The sequence below is a fragment of the Anopheles maculipalpis genome, chromosome 3RL, assembly GCF_943734695.1.
Source record: "Anopheles maculipalpis chromosome 3RL, idAnoMacuDA_375_x, whole genome shotgun sequence".
Taxonomy (NCBI): Eukaryota; Metazoa; Arthropoda; class Insecta; order Diptera; family Culicidae; genus Anopheles; species Anopheles maculipalpis.
In genome coordinates this window covers 63,400,369-63,421,617 of record NC_064872.1, presented here as the reverse complement: position 1 = coordinate 63,421,617, position 21,249 = coordinate 63,400,369, and the positions used below count along the sequence as shown (strand labels likewise).

General features: G+C 41.4%; 3 protein-coding genes across 12 annotated transcripts in view; 2 read left to right on the top strand and 1 right to left on the bottom strand.

Moving 5' to 3' along the window:
- Positions 1-21,249, bottom strand: part of LOC126563129 (coatomer subunit zeta-1) — a 558,371-nt gene that overhangs the window by 409,466 nt on the left and 127,656 nt on the right. The window lies entirely within an intron of this gene.
- Positions 1-21,249, top strand: part of LOC126561377 (trafficking protein particle complex subunit 11) — a 411,048-nt gene that overhangs the window by 314,320 nt on the left and 75,479 nt on the right. The gene's annotated exons all lie outside the window — the stretch shown is intronic.
- Positions 1-21,249, top strand: part of LOC126561459 (collagen alpha-1(XVIII) chain) — a 191,481-nt gene that overhangs the window by 104,049 nt on the left and 66,183 nt on the right. For 7 of the 8 annotated variants that reach the window (XM_050217618.1, XM_050217620.1, XM_050217617.1 and 4 more), the window contains exon 4: positions 14,384-14,458. The exons of the other annotated variant lie outside the window; for it this stretch is intronic. In XM_050217618.1, coding sequence (XP_050073575.1) covers positions 14,384-14,458 — 75 coding nt within the window. The remainder of the gene's footprint in view (positions 1-14,383; positions 14,459-21,249) is intronic. 8 annotated transcript variants of the gene reach the window in all.

Genomic DNA, 21,249 nt, shown 5'->3' with positions numbered 1-21,249 from the left:
AAGGAGTAAGGAGGAAATGCCTTATCAATATGATTATAGAATTTGTTCAACACAAGCGGTGTGAACGATACGGCACTGGACCGTTATTATTAATTATAAATAAAAATAAATATTATCAACAAAATATTTTTTTAATCAGCTATGAATCGTCAATATTGAGCCCGAATAAATTTACATATTGTTAGGGTGTAATAAATTAAGTTATACAAGATCTCAGCTTCTTACTCCCCTTACTATGCAATGGAGACGCCTGGTGGTTCGTAAATAATAAAGCTTGCCATGCCACAGCTACCTTTATGAATAATAATCATATTGATTTACATTCCTGACTGGAAAGCATAAATATCCTGGCAAAATATTTGGCCCCATTCAGACAAATGTTTAAGAAAACAAACCTTAACCTTCAGATTGCAGCTCAAAATGAACCGAAAGCACAACCTCATCACTGTAACAAGCCAAGCGGATGCCAAAATTAGCACACATCAAGCTTTTACTTCATATTTCCATTCCATCGCTTTCCACCACGTGTATCTGCAACGATTTCACCACAACCAGAAGCACTGCATCACTGCGTAAAAGGGAAAATTCACTGCACAATCAATTATTATTTCCCCGGCATCGCATGGATAAAAGCTCGACTGTCACCAGTGTGCCACGAAGACGAATACTAACGTTTACAACCAGTGCGATGTGCGTCGCAAAACGGTTACAAGCAACAACAAAAAAAAACAGCAACTATCGACCGAAGAAGCATGCAGAAATGATAAATGACGTGACGTGATTGGCGGACGGAAACGGATTTGGTTACAAAATTGACGCGACATGTTACGCGAATGGAACACCGGACCGGGATAAAGCAGCTAAACAAGGGGAAAGAAAGATGCAGTAGTGAACTGGGGTTTTATGTGCTTCGTGCGCTGTGTATCCTGTTAGAGCGATTGGATTTTGATTTTGATTGACGTGTGTGCCGCCACACCAATACGCGTTGCTGAAGGATGGACGAAGAAACTATCGCACGACAAAGAGCCGACGAGCTGAGAAAGCGATAACTAATTTGCATGCAATGAAGATGAATAAATCTTTCTCATACAAGTGGGAGGACTCGCAAGGGGAAAATAATGGGGTGGTTGAGGGTGAAGAAAAGAAAGCAACTCGTCTGCATCGTCGGTGCAATCAAGCTGACAAAGTGTGATTATTTGATTTATTAGCGTGACGATGGATCTAAAGATGGGGTTTTAAACGTTCGCTCTATTCTGGTGGTGACGAAAGGGATTAAATTTATGAAACCGTGTACACGTTTATTGATTATAGCGTAGATAAATTGTAATTCAATCATGTGTTTACTGGATCATAAAACAATCCCACCAGACTTTATTGACTCCCAAAGTAAACATACTCGTCAAAATATTTAAATATTTCTGAAAAATATTCCAAAGCGTGAAAATCAACACTAAGCCTCAAGGTCTAGTTTCCTCCATGAAAACATAACCCATGCACAAACGTGGAGTTGATTACAGAAACCGACCCAACTAAAGGGCATTATCATCGTCATTAACCTAATCCATCCGAGCAACAACTTCGGACAAGATCGTATCAATTACCGTGTGTCTGTGTGTCGGTGGCGCACAAAGCAACATCGACACCGGAAGCACCAAAATGGCACATTACTTCCCCTCCCGCTACATGCGCACTTGGGGTAAAGGAAGTGAACGGAAGCTCGTGGATTTCACACACCGAAAAGCGCCTATTGTTTGAACGCCTATCAGATGCTTCTTCTTTCCGATTCCTTTGTCGATGTAGCCTCGAAACATCCATGTTAGACGATGTACAACAGCAACGAGTCACCAACGAGCCGGAGCACCGGAACAAACTCGGAACGAGTGGCATTACACAGAGAAACTACACGCTCGATGCCCCCTTTCCAATATTCAATATAATGAAGCCGACCCAAAATCAGATGTAATTCGGTAACGGAGCTGGTGTTGTGTGGAAGCATCTTTTGCCATCCCCAGCCATGCACTGAGCACTGACACTGGCACAATTAAGCGAACGTATAATCCCATTTCCGGTCGTCCTTTTTAGTAGTTCTGATTATTTTCTAGCCACCTGTGCTCCTGTTGTTGGAGGGGTGTATAGGTGGGCATCTTGCGGTGGTGGGGTTGAGAACGAGTATAGAAGCTTTTTGATTACTAATTATTATTCATCGATGGTACCGCGACCGAATGGTGCAGGTTAATGGGAGGGGTTGGTAAAGGTAAGCAGTACACCAATTTGGAACACAATCAATGCCTACGGTACCTTAGATTTGGTTTAGGAAAATTACCGTAAGGGAAGGGTAAAATGACCCAATGGAACAGAAATGCTATTGATTTTGCATTCAATACAAACTTCAGTGTTACTGGCTGGAATCAGTTTTGGATAATTCGAGCTTAAAATTGGGCGAAAAAACTTCTTTTGCTGCTATAGTCAATTAAGAACGGCAGCCTAATACGTTTAAAGGAAAATTTCTTCCTTTTTTAATAAATTCAATGAAGTGGCAATATTTTTGATATTTTTAATAGCCTGTGGTTTTGTTTCAAACAATAACATTAACAAATAAGTTTTTTATTGAAATTTTTACTGGAAACATTAAAAGTTCATTAAATGATAACAAACTTGTTTGAAAATTTTTAAGTAAATGATCTCGATCTCCCAATGCACAAATTTACCGTTATTTGTGTGTTCAATGCATCTTCACGCATAAAATGGACTGAACCCACGCCAAAACCCAAGCTTACAATTCAACATAAAGTCAATAGATTGAAGTTTTCACAGACCCACATGCACTAGACTAATGAATGGACTTAATTTTTTTCTAATGAAAAAAGGTCAATTAAAATGATTGTGATTATTACATCTATTGTTGGTATTTGAGAAATCACGAAGCGGTTCGATCAAGGAGACTTTGCTGGAAAAGGAACGGTAATGTTTTTGGGGAGCATTTTCGAGCAACTGTAAGCTTCCCATCTCCTGGATATCTACGAAAATGAACTCGATCACGAACTGCGAGCTTCTCGAAGATGTTTTGATTCCTTATTTGGACAATTATTCAGATGAATCGGCTATTTTCCAGCAGGAAGTGTCTCTATTCTTGTATCATTCCAATCGAAGGTCTGTTTTGGTTCGAAAGAAATCATCATTTTTGAGTGACCAACTTGTAGTGTGGATTGTTACCTTATCGAAAACCTTTGCGTAATAATGTACTCCAAGGTTTACGCAAATGGGGGGCAATTCAGAAATGTAAAGGAGCTCAAAGCAAGCATAACGGAATGCTATAAAAAGTTTACTGCAATGTCCAAGTGGAGCTTCGAAGCCATTAAGAATAACGGAGGAGCTACAAAATCATAAGAAAATAACTTTTCATGAAATTTTGTTTTATTTTTGAAAATTTTCAAACGAATGCCACACTTCAATCTAGCTTTATAGCGAATGGAAATAGCTAAAACAAGCTTTTTCAACAAGCTGATAATGAACTGAGATTATAAATCGATGGTTTGAAAAACAAATCAAGATGTCCGAAGAACCGAAGAGGTTAGGATTTCAACTATAGGATTGTAAGTATTTCTAACAGGGAAAGGATAAAATGAAAGTGCCTTTGTGAGTTGTGCAGATTGCATCAATTAAGGCGTTATGAAATGTTTTCTGCGCACCCACTTCAATATGGAGAATAGCATAATTTTTATCGTATCTTATTATTATAATTTTTATCGAATCTGACAGTACAACAGAGTAATAAATTTATTGTAAAATGATCTAATTCATTACCAAGAAGAAATTAGTTGCCATATAATTGAAGCCTTTACTGAGTTTGCATGAATTCTATTTAAGCTGAAATCTCTTTTCAAACGAGACAAGAATAGGTGTGCAATGTTTCAAGCGGGTTAAATCATACAATGCTTAATTTTAATGATGGAAATAATGCGATGTGTTTCATAAAGTACATCATATTTTTCCAATACACCAAGAAGTTTATTAAAACAATGAAAATTCTTTCTGAGTTATAATTCCTTTCTTTAAACTTCACATTTATTTGTTTCACTTGAAACCCTAAGACGTGAACAAAGCATTGAATTTCACTGCATTGTTTTACAGAAAAAAAGCATTTAATTTTAAATAACCTTCCGTCAACAATCACTCCCATTCACAGAACAAAGTCCTGTTGAAATTCATTCATAACAATGCACGAATCAAAAGCATCATTTCCCACAAACCATCCACACAGCAACAACAGAATACAGCTCGGACAGACAAAGTATCGCATTTTTCCACCCCAAAACGTTTGCATCGAAATTGCGCCCTTATCGAACTTCACAAACGATTCCATCTCTTAACGAATCATCATTCACACGCCACATCAGTTGAATAAAACATCGTTTTGCATAATAACGAAACGGCTCATCAAAAATGTCTTTCAAGGAAAGAAAAAGGAGAGGTCACCGAATCGCCGGTTTCGAAATGCGCACCGTGCATCGATAAGCTGGCCGATAGAAAGCATATTACCGACCCAAAGTCGATTGGATACAAATTTTGGCATTCGATGCCGTTGCTTCGATGGACACCGACACCCAGCAAAGCATCCGTAGCCCAGCACAACGAGCAAATTATCTTGGGCTACCGTTCTGTGTCCCTTTGTGTCGTTGGCTGTCCCTTGCTTCTCTTTTCCTCTTTTTCTCGCTTTCAGCTAATCCAGAAAACTCGAACGGAAAAATGATCCTGACGAGACAGACGGCACTGGGCACACCGAGTCCTACGGCTCATGTCGTTATCTTGTCTTCGTTTCGGTGTAGCAAAAAGTGTCTGGCTGGCTTTCTTCTGCTTTTTTTTTGTCTCCCCAGCGACATCGATTCCATGTCGCCCGGCACCGAAAGCGTTACATCTTGACCTTTTCGGAAGCTGGTAGATGCTGAAAGCTCTCCTAGAAATACGACACTTCTGCCAGTACTATTTTTGTGAGCGTATGTGACTGGCCTACACAGCATGCCGGCTCGAGCAAACACCAAAATCCCGAGCAACGGTAAAAGCGAACCGAAAACTTATCCTAATGGTCCTCCGGTTTAGTTTTCAAAAAATGGCTCCTCGTTTACTTCACGGGCGGTTGTGCATATGTGTGTGTGTATGTGTGGAAATGGGCACGGCAAACTATTCCGCCGGATTGCGATGGGTTTAAAAATTTAATACTAAACCAAGCTTTTCAACTAGCCGTTCGGTTCGTCGCTCGTGGACTAATGTATCCGGTGACAGCGAGCTTCACAGCGCCGAAGCAACACACTTATGTGCTCTATCGAGCACGCCCAGCACCGGCACAGATCCTTTTTTGTAATGGTGAAACCCGGTGCCCGTTGCCATATGGAATCCAAATCGCATCAAAATGCATGGCGAGAAGAACACACTCATGCGAAGGGAAGTCACATAACGTCACGTGATGGGGAAGCAAAAAGAGATTCCCTTCCTCGATATCCTGGCAAGCGAAGAGTGTATCAAACACAAACATACACAGAGCCTCAATCAGATTCGCATTGAAGAAGAGCGAAAAATGGGACAAATTTTTAACTAACTCAAGAACGGAGAAAAAAGAATTGTAAAGAAAAAGCAGAAGATTTCGATTTTTTTTTTTTGCCTCACTGTTCTGTTCCGACTTTCGAGAGGAAAACTTTTACGACGTAACACCAGCTGTGCACCATTCCCCGGGCACGATCATTTTCTGAAGTCGGGAAACATCGGGATGAAGAAAAGTAGAAAAAAACGCCCGTCTGGAAAATAAATATTATCAGCCGATTGTTATTACGAGGCCATCTTTTTTGGCATTTATTGCAATTGAGAAAGTAAGTTTTTTACTCTGCCGCTTTTTTCTGTGTGTGTGTGTCTTTATGACACACAGGCCTGGTGTATTGTGCTACCAGTTTTATGAGCTACAGCAATTTTCCATTCACGATCATAACGAGCACGAAGAAGAAAGTGCCGCCGCTACTATTCAATTGCGTCTTCGCAAACAACTTCATTGGTGGAATTATGGATCTGTTTGGATGATTCGCATGACAGTTATGTTACAATTTAGATGAGAGAAGGGAAAAGAAAAGTAGAGAGGAAGAAGTGATAGAGGGGGATGACATCTGTGGTGGTTACCATTTTGTTTGTTTCCGGTTCGTGATAATATCGATCCAGTGCTTTCTTGGAATCTCTTACCATGTGCGCGACTTTGGGTAACAGTTGCGTGCCTTTCGATAGACTTCCGTGAAATTATCTTGTAAATGGTCAACATCCCGGAACGAATGGACTTACCCGAGCATATGAACATCTGCAGGAGGATGAGGCAAAAAAAAACCACGCATTCTAGCATTAGTGTCAACCGAACCAATGTCAGGTAGATGGTAGAGGCTAGAATCGACAGGAATAAAACTTTTTTCGCTCTTGCTCCAGAACTAAAAAAGGTAAACGGAAGCAAAGCTCTCATCCGTTTTCCCCATACTGTCCCTTAGTCCACTCGCAACATTTCCCGAAATGTGTAATGTTTTCTTGATGGTCTTCTTGAACCCATCTATCCATCTACTCAAGACCAACAACTAACCCTCCCTCGAGCCGAATGCCCTGAAGGATAAAAGGAACACATCTTCCAGCCTGGGAAGTTACGCTTAGCGCCGCACCGGACGGGAATTGTACTCACCTTGAAGCAGGGACTGGGGCATAATTCCATCAGGCCAACCATATTTACAAAGCACTTGAAGTAAGGTTACGCTGGCCTCCACAAGCCCCGGTTTTCTCAGCTCTTGCTGACCACCAGGACACAGGACGACTCCACAGTGCGCAGTTCATTCGTTCCACCAGATGAACGAGCGAGGTCCGGTGCGCTCAGTTGCGTATTAAGTACGGTCGCTTGGGATAAACTTTTTCACCCCAACACACCGCCCACCAGCATCCCCCGCCAGCAACAAACGGATGGTTGATTTTTTCGCAATCAACCCGTGCTGTGTGGTACCCGAGAAGGAAAAGAAAGCTGCGTTCATGCGCACGTTGGCACGTGTCAACCACCGTTGACAAACAACCGTTAGCTGTCTAACTTTTGTGTCGGCTGCCGGTTTACTACACTACAGTTTTCGGGCTTATGGTCACTAATGGTGTGCGGGTTAAAAAATTGGAAGCACCCTCAGAAGTTCTCTCACTCTCCAGAGTTGGTGACTGCTTCGGGTCTACTAATGCTTGTAGGTTGTAGTAATCCTTAGAATTTTTCTTTTTCGAGTTAGATTGTGTATGGGAGAAACCATAGGGAATTAACTTTATCGACAAGCTTCACGGGGATATAAAGAGGGTTAATTATACATATTTTTTGCATTAAAGTACTATTAAATACTACTAATTGAAAGTAAATGATCCTGCAAATAGTATCTTTGGTATGATCAGGCTCAAAATATCAGGTGTACAAGTCCTGGCTCAACATTTTTTACAGTTGATTGTAGCTTAAGACTTAAAAAAAACCAGCCACACATAGACAATGCACACTTATCAATGAGACTAATCCAAAACATTTCCCAAAACTTGATGACCAAAAATTCTGAATAACAACAGCTACACAAAATATTTATATCTGAACCATCAAAACTCTTTGTTACGAAGCAATCCGATATCCCCTCATAAAAAATCGATCCAAAAACGCCACTGACCATCAATTATGATCCAGCAAAGATACGATTCTCATTAGCCATCGGACATTGGCAATGCTGTCAAATACCATCTCTGTCATTGCCGGTGGTAACAAACAATATTGCGTTCCCTTTCGCAATGGCTATCTTTGTTGCTGTATCATATATCGATACCACAACCCCTTGCTGTATCCTGCTCAGATCGATCATTTTCTATTATCCTACCGTCCCATAATTCTAAAACAAACTCATCCTTCGCACAAGCCTTCGGTCACGTTCGTTTCATTCGTGCAGCGATCCTATCGAAGACAGGCATTCGGCAAACACAGGGCACAGATTGGATGGGGAAACATAAACCAGAATGCGAAGATGGGAATGGATTTTCCCGGATTCACTGCAGCCCATTGGCAGGAGAAAAAGATTTATTCGATCGTCGTCGTCGTCGTCGTCGCCATCGTAGCCGTACGACGATGCGTGCACTTTCGGTACGTGCATATACGTTCAACGTTTCTGCATTGGCCGGTGCTTAAGAAATCAACGAACGGGAATAAATCAATTTCTTCTGCCTCTCCACCAATGCTCTCACGGAGGAACCTAACCTAGCACCATTTTCGTTGAGACAAGCTAGTGAAGAAGCATAATAGACGCTTGCCGATGCACGGCCAAGCATGGGTGCGTTTGCGTGTGTGTGTGTAATCTGATTTGATAAATTGAAATGCACAAACAAACCAGCTGGACGATAATCTGCCCCCAACTGCCAGAACAATACACACGGTCAAATGGTTTTGCCATTCGCATCGGCTACCAGCGTTGCAGGTCCTCGTCGATTCACAGACGCCAGCAGCCAGAAGAAGAAATCCAAGAAATTTAAACCTCGCTCAGCTGTCGATAGCATCGAGGGCTAACTGAATTGATTCACCGTTGTCAGTGGCCCTTTTCCGTTTGTACCAGACAACATGCAGTCGTACATATACTATTGCGCACGGTACATTGATGATGATAGTAAATTAATGCTAACGAGTACGTTCGCACGCATCCCTAGGCACGGTTCGGGTGAGCACGTTGGTTGGTGATCCTGGTGATATCTTCCAGCACGCGACCACATCTTCAGCCTGTCGGGAAAGTGAAATCGGTAGCGTATGTATTTACACTCTCTCTATACGCACAGAAGAGAGGAACACACACCCATCCTCACTGTCAACAAATGTGATAGAATTACACAAGCATCGCTATGCCGTAGTGCAAACGAAGTCTCTTTCCAAGACGGTAGACTTCGATTGATTATGACTTACGCGAAACCATCCTACACTTGTTACTGACTACTGACTGGCTGCGGTTAAACACACAGTCCCAGGGCACAAGCCCCCAGACTCAGACTTCCAATTTTGCGCTTCCCGAGAAGTTGATGAGTTCATTTAATATAGCAACTTTACAGGGTTTATGGTTAGGAGAATGTTGTTGTCGTTCGGTTCCAACCTCCTCTATCGTACGGGCGTATTTATATCAATCAGCAGTGGGCACGAATTGACAAACGATACGATGAAGCTCTTGATTCAGTTGATTCCAAGAAAGCATCGTTTCCCGGGATACCTTATAGCAACGGTTTTAATTGATGGGTACAAGATTTCTGGATTTCTGGATCTCTGAACCCGAGCGTTGATTATTCATTATCATAAGCTTAAGAAGAACAATGGATAGCAACTTTGTGTGCGTGTCTGTGTTGGAGGATGGGAGGCTACTTCTTCTTGGCGGCATAAATTTAATTGAATATTCAATATTATTCCAATCAGTTGTGTAGTTACGACCGAAGATATCTTCACAGTGCCATTTGTTGTGAATAGTGCAGACCAAATAATACTGTCAAGTTTGTACGCTTCGAATGCTTCATTCCATTCGACCACAATAATCCACCCAGTGGAAGTACAAGCTGCTATTGATGCCACACTATTGAATTTGGACACAAATACTACCTACCACCAGCACACCAGCATCGCTAGAAACATATTGTTGCGATCTATGATCTCATAAACTATCGCGGATAGCTTTTGGACAGTGTTTAAGTACCGCTCACAAACATTGCACAGCGGACCATTGAACCATCGCTACGTCAGGAAGCCAATTCCTTGCGATGGAGATTTCTATTTATACGTGCTTCAATGCGTTTTCGATACGGCGAGCCGGTTGTTACCCAACAAATGTACACACATACAAAACGATCATACACTCCACTGGCAACCGGCAGTGGCAGCCGACACATCCAATGCAATCGAATTGATTATCCAAACGAATGTTTTGTTTGCGCTTCGCATACGCGCCTTTACGCCCTGCGTATCTCTTAAAGATGTCTACACAAGTGCACAAGTGTGGGCCCGTCCATCACCCGTCGTTGTTTACTGATGTCACCTTACCCGCCTTACCCGCGCCCACCGAACGCACACTTTAATCAACACATAAACATATCTCCAAAGGAAGCAATTGAGAAAGTCTGTGCGAGAGTGTCCGGGGTGTGCGTGTGTAGACATCATGTAGACACACTTTATCCCGTAAGCGAAAGAAATGCTGCCATTCTGACGTTTGCAGTGCATCGGAGTGCATCCAGACCGACTAATGGTATTTTTTTTTCTTCTGCTGGACGGCTTTTCAATTGTTTTTGAACACTTGACTGGTAGTGTGGTGTGCCAGCTTTGGAACAAGGGTGCCACTTACGGCTATCCTCTAACCTCAGACCTGCCTCAATCCGTCGCACGCACGACCAGTGACGTCAGGAAGGCCGACATTTTGGTACCGCACGGTGCGTTTTGCCGACCGTTCAAAACCAGTTGGTCGCGGTCAACCAGTGCGGACACACTCAAAAACCTCCGTGTGTAGTGCAAGAAACGTTAGGACGCACGCCTCAGTGTGTACACCGTACCGGGTTGCCCGAAAACCTCGGACGTACGGTTTCGGTGGTTTGGATTGAAAATTAATTTTCCCGAATTTCCACTTGTGCTCTCCTATTTCTGTAGCGTGATTGTGGGACAAACTGCTGTCACACATTAAGCAAATGTTTGTGTATCTGTGTACGAATGTGGGACACCCATTAAAACAACGACTACGCAATTTGCATCTCACAAACCCGAAACTTCCCTGTACGGTGAATGCAGCTGTGCACTTATCCTGGTGTGCAGTCAGCCGTGTGTTTCACTTCCAACCCGAGTGTCCGGAAACGTTCCAAAATTTAGTGACATTGTTTCTGAAGCATTGCTGCATATATTATTATCGTGTGGGAAATGGCTGCGATGGCCGAGGGTGGATCATACGTACGGTGCGATTATGAATATGTTATTGAAAGTCTTCTTCGTCATTTCTGCTGGAATGTTGCGTCGTGCGAGTATGACAAATGAAGTTTAAGCAAGGTGACAGTGATTGAGTTCCGAAGCCGAATGTAGAACCAAAGGGAACCGGGTGGTTCAATCTCTCAATCACATGCGAAATGTGACAGGTTCCAAAATGCGAATTTTACCAAGTACTGGTTGCGTGCGCCGAACGGGGTGTAGAATGTGCTAATTTTCACCGTTGCATGTTATTTGCTCTAGGCTCGGGTGCTTTATATTTAATCAATCGGAATAATTTGCACAAACGTGAGTGGCACGCAGACAACCAATGTTATGTCCAATAGAGTCATATTCAACCTTAAGACAAAAATCTTGTTCCAAATGTTATAATCAATCTTTTATTTATTAGTACTTTACCTTAACATCGTCGTGGTTAGTGATTATAAAATTAAACAAACAATTACAATGCAGTATTTGTCGTTAAAGCTCTCTGCTTAAAACCAACTAGGGATTTTTGGAAATCCCTGAAGCCTAGTAAACCTCGAGACCTGGTAAATACTCCGCATAACTTTTGAAATGACTGTCCTACTTGGGCATGATATAACATATTATCCAACATAACCAATCGAATATACTACAATAAATAACGTAGCACGTTGATGATGACTTATGAAAGCTGCTGTTGCTTTAGATAGGTGATAATAACCTATTGGTGCAAGGGGAGATTCAATAAAAATCTGACAGTTTGGCGGATGGTTAAATGATTTTCTGTTAAAAATTTGACATACCCTTTACCAACCTACGATACCTAAACCTATCATAGTTTTATCATTTAACAAAAAACTGATCTAAAACCAGCAAACATTCGCGTCGTATTGCAATTTATTACCGCAGAAATGGAGAATGTGCTGATTGATTGCTGCTTTAAGAAAACGATTTAATGTTTAATAACGATGTTTGAAGCCAATATCAAAAACTAACTTCTCAAACATATTCAATAATCTTATGCAAATCAATATGAAACATGCCTGTATTTATCAATAGGGGCATACTCATGAAAGTATCTACCGAAGAACTTAAATCTGATTTTCTGAGCAACAACAAAAGTAACCAGAACAATGAACTATTTTTCCTATTATCTTGCGTATACCTGCCATTTTTTTAACATTTTTTGCTCATATGCATGGGCAAATATAGACACACATAAGACTTCAATAAAGCTAAATCCCTTTTGCACCAATGCTAGCAGCTGGTGCCGCTTCTGTTGACTACCCAACTTCTAACGCCCGCCACAACAGTACTACAGAGAATCGAACACCCGGAGAGGAAAATCAACAAAGACATTGGCGTTTCATTATTTGACTATCACCATCATCATCATCATCGTCATTGTAATCAGTAGCAATAGCATCATCATCATCATCATCATGCTCGTACGGCAAACAGGTTCGCTTTTTGCAATTTATGTTGCTACTGCCAAACGGGAGAACCAAATATTTACGCTTCCCATTCGACACATACCCTCACCCCACACGCATACACATATTATGTTTTGTGCATTTCATGCACTAACCGTCCTATCACCTGTTCCTTTTCACTTGCACTTGGTACAAAGCTGAAACGATCATGAAACGATTACGGTGGTTGGGGCCCGATAGGTTGTTTGCATTATTTTACACATTTATCGCACAAACGCTCTCAGCCAATGTTGCGGACGGACCGGACCGTGACCCGTTGTTGCCTTTCCAATATTTTTTCCTCATTTTCCCTGCTCGCCTCTTGGCCTCCGCTCGGGCTGCTCGAGCTGTTCGCTCACGGGTGGTGTGATCGCATCGAAAACGTTATGCCATTGCGAAATTGCATTCTGTCAGTAGTGGACTTTGAAAAAGAGGTTATAGGACACGCATAACCGGGCAAGGAACAACAATAAGGCAACAAAAAAAAAAAAAACAGGCACCTGATTCTAATTCCCTACTCTGCACGGGGAAAGCAAAACAAATGCAGTGAAAAGAGAAATGGGCACCGTTGAATGGTTAGTTTGGTGAATAAAAAAAGGAAAAGTTTTCATCACGCTTTATGTGGTTCCCGAGTTCCGAGAAATGATTCAAAACTAAACAAAAAACTTATACTGCCAGTACCGGAATGGACTCGTTTCCACAATGTCCAGCTTTTACCATAAAACATAAAAGCGTAAGAGTAGTGAGATGAGTAGTGGGAAGAGTGAGAAAGAGAGAGAGAGAGAGAGAAAGAGAGAGAGAGAGAGAGAGAGAGAGAGAGAGTTTAATTGCGTTCAAGGACAGTTTTGCAATTTTATGCAAATATTTCCTCCGGTTTTTTTATCACTTGTCTCATCGGGAGCGAAAACAAAAAACCAGGATTAAACCAGGAGCATTATTACGCGACTATTCATACAACTGTCCTCAAGGTTCAAGCGTTTGACATGCAAAACCAGTTGACATGGAGCACCGCTTCTCAATTCATTTCTGTGTTCTCATTGAGCTCGTTTTCGTTTCCAGGCATGAAGGCTTCAAAACTTTGAACACTAATTTTATGTTTAGCTCTATAAAAAGTGCAAAACCAACTAACTTACCTCGGCAAAGCAGTGGCCTGATATAACGTTAATTAATGAATCATCAAAATAGTTGCCCTGAGTTGACCACAATCACAGTGCATTATCGTGATTGATTGATGGAAAAATTCGAGTGTAGCTGAAACCAGTAGCGGTTGGATGTCACTTACCACTAATGTGACAGACATCAGATAGATGTCAAAGGTCTTGACGTATCCCCCATTATATGAGGTTAATTTTTTTATGGAAAACTAACACCGCATTGCTACTGAGTGGGACAAAATTACCGAACAAATCGTGACAGGTCGATGTGAAGAAATTCTCTGAATCCAAGCTTAGCACGAATGTGTCCCCAGTGTACAAAGAAATTTCGACATTTATTCGAAAAGAAATTCTGCCTTATTAAACATTGTTGATTCGATCTCAGCTCAGAACAGCATTTTATGCCACGTGTATCTACACTTCTACATCAAGCTGTACACCCTGTTGAGTATTTAAAATATCGGGTTGTTTGCCTATATTGATTAACTTTTCCCTATGTGAACAGCTCCAGCTACTGCTAGCAAAGACTTTAAAGTGAAAGTGAAAAATAAAACTTAATTTTTTATCAGTAAGTGGCGGCAGGAAACAGCAGCTCTAACGGAACAGCGCGCAATAGCGTGTCTGTGTGTGGGTGTGTCGATCAGCAAAGCGTGGAATGACCAGCCGGACAACGGCCGGCAGTGCTCTAACAGCAATACAGCATATACAGCCGTGTGCCCGCAGGGTGACGGCACCGGGCGCTATAATAAATGTCAAAATTAATTTTCATTTTCCTCATCATCCAGGGAACGTTTCTGTTCCTGAAGATCTACGGCTATCCGGAAATCGTGAAAACGCACTGTAACCGAACGTCGCTACCAGTAAGTAATTATAATGAATCGTGTGACTGCTATTAGTGGTGTTGATGGTGATGGGTGGTAAAAAGCTTTTTTAATGTGTTTCCTAGCAGTGTGTATAGGTCATGGTTTGAATCGTAAAGAAGATTTTTTTTTCTAGTGCACAAAGTTATTTTTTTCGCTCATGGTTAAGCGCAACCACTGATGGTAATGTCGGCAGAAGTAAATAATTAGAGATCCCGGTAAAGGCGTGAGTTAGTTAAGCTCACAAGTAAACAGTATATAATGTAGTGGTTTCGAGGAGTGGTTACCGCCTCATAGGGATGGAATTGATTGAATACACAGACATATTCATAAGCTGTTCCACACTTAGCAGCTGTCGTAGCTATAATTGGTTCCACGCTAAAGCTAATGAGCTTTATTACCACAACTTGCAACCAGTTTGCTGAAAGGATCAGTACTTTTACGTACAATTATTTTTGGAAGGGATTTTCACAATTTTCCACAAGAGTAATTTTGTCACAATAATATTTTCTTATTGGCATAATAATGATTGTTGGATAGTCAGTCCTCACTACGGAGGAACGGCCCGGATGAAAATTAACTTTCGGTCTTGCCGTGTGCAGACCGATGCCACCGGTCTACTCTCGCAACAGTTACTCTTGCGTTAAACACTATCCAGTCTGGCCATCGCGGTTGAGCCTGGAGGAGACCAGACAAGGACAGATTAGTCAAGGGACCGAAATTTATGTATAATAATGCATATAACGTCTTGAGATGAGGATTTGGGAAAAATAGTCCTTAAAACAAAGTGCAAATCCTAAAGCGCTAATGATGCAAAACTCATATATCCATTCAGCAGATTTTGGATGTAATTAACCATCAGAATAACAATACAACCTGGCCGTCCTACATAAATAACAAAAACAAACCATTCAGAATAGATGTTTCAACCAGTGGGACCAGTGTGAGTCCAGATTCCTACCTATCAACTGTATTCCTACCTACTTTTGGTAAGCCTACCGATTCACAGACGAGCACCTTTTTTCTTCTTCTTGGCTTAACGACCTTCTACGAGTCAGTGCGGGGGTACTTACTTACTTACTTACAGTATAACATGGCCAGCCCATCGGAGTCTGGCGAGCCTTATTCGCTGCACGACTGTGAGGTCGTCATACAGTTCGTATAGCTCGTCGTTGTAGCGGCTCCTCCATTGTCCTTCCACACACACGGGACCAACGATCCTTCTGAGCATCTTTCTCTCGAACGCGGCTAAGAGGACTTCGTCTGTTTTGGACATTGTCCATGTCTCAGAGGCGTTTGTGAGTACTGGGACTATAAAGGTACGATACAATCATAGCTTCGACCGTCGCGACAGGTTTTTTGAGGTGAGATGTTTCCTCAGGCTGTAGAATGACCGGCTGGCCGCCAGCATCATAGCGCGCAACTCCGTCTCTTGGTCAGGGAGATGGTTTCCGAAGTCTCCTCCTCCGAGTCACGGATGGTCCTCTCTAGTGCCAAGTTGAATAGGCGACAGGCGAGCCGATCTCCCTGACGGAGGCCTTTGGTGGTAGCAAAGAACCCGGGATTCCAAAAGAGAGTACGGGGAGACGGTCCGGATGAAAATTAAACCTCGGTCCTGCCGTTTAAAAACCGGTGCCACTGTCGCCTACACCACCGTTCCTTCGAGCACTCTTAAACTATAACTATATTTTTCATTAATTCAATTAAAAGTCAAAGACTTTTCTTAATATTGGTCAAGAAGTCATAAATGAGTGAGCGCAGCAGGATTTTTGTTTGTTAAATGGTAATGAATAGTAGGTTTGTGGCTCTTGCTTGTCTTTTATTTGACATGCGAGCATAACAAAAACAGAAAACGGAAAGGATTATAAAGTCTACAAAATAATGTGCTTTTTTACACTTGTAAGTTTAGGAGCAGATCCAGACTGGATAAAAAATGTGTCAATACTGTGACTGTAATTTATCTAGATTTCCGACCATGAAACCACTAGACTCGGCTATATCTAAGCCATACTATTCTCTTTCTGTGGTTTGATTCTGTAGTCTTAACTTGCTTCGAATAATGTCTAGATCAATCAATGATCCGGCCAGCTCATGGTTAGATAACTATTTCAAACGACCATCAGAATAATTTGGTCTTAAAGCTCGAGTGACTATCGATTCACTGCTATAGGAGCATTGTACTTGGTTTCATTCAAATCCTAGGGCTCTAGTAGTTAATTCTAATTGAAATAATTTCTTGCGAGCAATCCTAACAAAGGCATAAGGAATGGCCTTTGCACCAACTTCCACGGTTATCAGTAAAATGTCTGTACCATAACCTAGTTCTATGATTCAGACAGAAGTGTAGCCAAAGTAGCGTTTTATTTAAAAACAATAATTTTCCTTAAAGCAATGTGGAAAACACAATGATCCAACTTTTTCCAAACGATGAGTCTAGACAAAATAAACTCTAGACTGCATTGTTCCCGCAAAGACAACATGTGCTTTAAAAATACTACTTAACAAAATATTGACACCGACGGATTGATTTTACGCCATGTATCTCCAAATACTTTACCAAAGATCTAACATCTCTAAGAAATTGTGCTTGTTACAGCATGCTCTCGAACACACCCTTTCAAGCTTTCTTTTTCACTGTCACTGTTTTGCCATCACCCCAGTGAGAGCTTGTCCTTCCTTTTACCGAATTAATATTTCAGCACAGTCTGCAAACTCATGCATCTGATGTCTCATTGCCAGATACTGTTGAGCGAACATTGTATCGCTTTACACACACCGATCCAACTGAAGTTGGTACACCATTAACGGCTGTGCTCCACAAGCTGCACAAAGTCATCGAACGGTGGTGAACGCTCAGGAATGTCCCATTTCTCGATGTACCAGTGTGTGGGAGATTATTTCCTTTTCGTTTTTCGCTTTCCACCTTCAGACTTTTCAAAGTGTGTCTTTGCAGACTTCTCATGCTGACTGCTTGCCCGAACAAAACTCAGAAACCGAGGTACTAATGTCAAACATTGTACAATTGTAGTAGCACAACCATTGGTCGCAGATGGTTACCTCGCTGCTTCCCTTACCCTTACTGCAAATTGATTGAACGACGTACAAAAATCACCCGGACGACAATTGTAAAGAGAACTTTAACAGCATAAAGTAGTTTGTTGCTTGCGTTGTTTTAAATGATAACATTGATTCGAGCTGCTAAACATGTCCGGCTGGTGCTCCAAAGCACGTGCTCTTTTATGATCCTTGTACTACAATTTTCATGAACACGAACCTCTCCAGCCCTCGAGCAGCTCAAACGGATGTAATGTTTATTAAATTTCACCATTTTCATCCGATCTTATTTCCTCCCTCATTTTTTTCTTCAAACACACACACACAAAGTGCGTGAAAAATGACCTCCATGACGTGTGGTACGGGAAGCATGATTTAGCGAGAATCAAGAAACATCCGGCGTCAGCTAGGATCGAGTCATCCGGTCTCTGCGTCCTACTTTGCTCTTTTGGGTGCTATGAAAACTTTACATCATATCCTTAGGGAGGTCTGAAAAAAAAACGCTGACCCCTACACCTCATATGCGTGAAAATGAATCTGTTTTTTTCGGATAACCTCCGTTGCATTTTTTTCCACCCAGTACTCCTCCACCATTTTTGCTGTTTTTTTTTCTCTTAATCACCTGCTCGACGCGCCTGACGCGCCCAGGTCATTAGAACGATGCAGCGGAGATTAATGTACGCTGTTGTCCGTTCCTGCCAGCAACGGAAGCTTCCAAAATGGGGCCACTGCTAGTGACCGGAAGTGAATATAAGTTTTTAATTAAACTTTATAATTACGTTTTCTACCGTGTGTACATGTGTGTTTACATGAGTTCCCATTGCATGTTTTGGGCTTGTTGCGGTTTTTCGACGTAGTTGCTTATAGTTTATCCTTGTTTATATCATTAGACAGTTAATTGGTCTGTTGAATGTTTGAAATAAAATATCAGCACGAATATTTCAAAACACTTTTATTTTATTACATACTAAAGTAAAAATTGAATTAAATAAGTTACTCAGATTAAGAAACAAATCGTAATATTTTTTCAAAGAAGTTATATAAACGAGACAAACACAAATCAAGCTGTATCGGCTTCTTCTTTTTGGCTTAACGACCTTCTAAGGTCACGCCAGCCATTGAGTGGCTTACTAGTTGTATAGTGACGCGGAAACGGTCCGGATGGGATTTGAACCTGGATTTGTCCTGCCGTGCAAAGACCGGCGCCACTGTCTCTTACAACAAATTACATTAAACTGAACCTAAAAATGTCTCTCAATCAATTTCTATTTCAAGTTTATATAAAGTGCAATAAAATATAGCTATTCCACTAGGACATCACGAGAACTGCACGTAAAAACTGTATTCACAATATTACTGCCAAATAGAAACCAAACAAAACTTCAAACAAAAAAACCGAAAACGAAACAAGAATTGAGTCACGAAATACAATATTTATGCTGACATCCCTGTGGTGGAACAAAAACCATGCGCTGGAAGTGCCTCTTCCGCCAGATGTGCTAAACATTCGCCGAAACATGGAAAACTTCCGCTCATTCTAGTCGACGAACAACAACAAAAACGGTGGAATAGCATTTTTCACCTTTTTTATTTGAGTTTTTTTTTTTGCTGATGCCCCAAACCGTTATCATTCGTTGTTCGAAAGTGCAATTTAAGTGTTGTATTTTGCCATTCATTCGCTGCTAGCTGAGGAAAGCTGAAGCAGCATTTCGTTGGCCTATCGCAACGTTTTGTTGACGATCTTTCTTCGGCACAAATTGAATGTTGAACCGTTCGTTATTCGGGAGTTGAAAAGTCATGAAAAAGAATTGTTAACATCGTCGTCATATTTTCGGCAGCATTCCCATTTTACAATCCATTGTGTGGTTGAAAAAGAAAAAGGATTAAACTGAGCTCTATGCTGTGTGAATTTGAAACGACACGCGTGAAACCTCTCGCAGCGTTCTTACTCTTGCTTCGTGTGTTTTCTTGCTTGTCAGTCTCATTAGAACACGAAAGTAAAATCCTGTTACGAATGACAATCGACTCATCGCCCGAACCACTCGCGGTTCCCATCGGATATCCCATCGGATCAAGCGATGTTGTCTAATGCTTCACTCTCATCAGCCTTGCTCGGTAAAGCCATGTGCGCGAAAAGGAAGTGATGTGCAAAAATAATGAATTTATAAAATGAACTCCTTACGGTGCTTGCAGTTCCTTCGCATCCGCTTCGAAACACGGAAGTTATCTATCCGGTTGAAAGTGTGCGAAAGGAAAGAATCAAGGATGAAAATGCTGTTCCGTTTTGTGACAGGCTTCATTCAAAGCGTAGCGAACACTCAGGAATTCACAGGAAGAAAGGAATTCTTAACCAGCCTGTCTGTCGTCAGGAAAGAGTAATGTTCGGGGACGATTTTTATGCTCCTTTTTTTTTTGCTGTTTTGTGACACACAAAAAAAATCTGAAAAAAGATTCTGGAACCTATTCAGATAGCAAAAGAAAACCAAAAAATGTAGACTGCAGCTAAATAAGAGAGAAAAAAATCTCCAATTTATCGCACAGTGTGTGAAAAGAGGGACATAGATGAATGAGATTATTAAACTAAATTATGTTTTATAGTTGAAAACTTCAGCTAGCTTCTAACGAAATTTGGAAAATTTAAACCAGTTTTATAAATTTTAAATCCCCTTCATAATCGATTCTTTAAAGGCAACCAGAAAACTGTTTGCTTTTACTAAATATTGTAGCTAACCAGTATAAAAGCTCTTGGAACAGTTTATAAGCTCCTAGGCACTTCATTTTGTACTTATTGCACCGATCAAGACAGGGCCGACTCTTCATACGCAGAACCGACTATCTAGCTAAGGTTAAACTGAGTCAAAAATGATAGAGCCAGGCTTTTTGAGAAAAAAGAGCACAAAGAGAGAAACAAATCTCCAGGCAATAATAGAGATACTGTAATTTCTTCAAAAACGACTTGAAAATGTAATTTAAACAGTGGCTAATCAACGATACTAATGCTCAAGGTTTATTCTTGTTAAGTAAACAATGAGAAGCTCTCGTCTTGCCTTCTTTAAGCACCATTGAATGCCATAAATTGATGCATATTTAACCAACAAGTAAAAATTCTACAATTTACTTGATCATATGACCATATTCAACCGCACAGTGTTCCCTGATTCCAAATCGTTCCATTTTGAAGATTGAAGATTGAAGTGAACTGAAGTGAAGAAAGTCACACGACGATCGTGTCGTCACAGTGTTGTGAAGCAACTCAACCCCAGCCACGGCCACCAAGCACCCAAAACTTCGAGTATTGCTTCCGTTTGCATAAAATATTTGCTCTCGTGCCTGTTCGGGAGGTGGTTCAGTGCTCAGATACACCGTCTATATTATTTAATTCAACTCCATTCCTTGTGCCAGTTCACCGGTACCGGTCCACTGTGAAGGCCTGTGCATACGGAATGAAATTTAATTTTGATCAAAAGCAATACCGTCAACGGTGCCTTGTCCATGACACTCTTGGGCTAACGGGGGGGGAATAGGAAGGAAAAACGAAAAGTACACCAGCGGACAAAGTTAGCTTGCAGCGATGATGAATCGAAGACGACGTCTGGACGAAGTGGCAACAAGCAAAGGGAAGCACCCACAACCCCCCAAGCAAGCCTCTCAAGAACCGCTTTACAATGCCGCCCGGGGGAGGTGCTGTCGGTCGACCTCACTCACACACACACATGGGGCGTTCTTTTTTCCTTCCT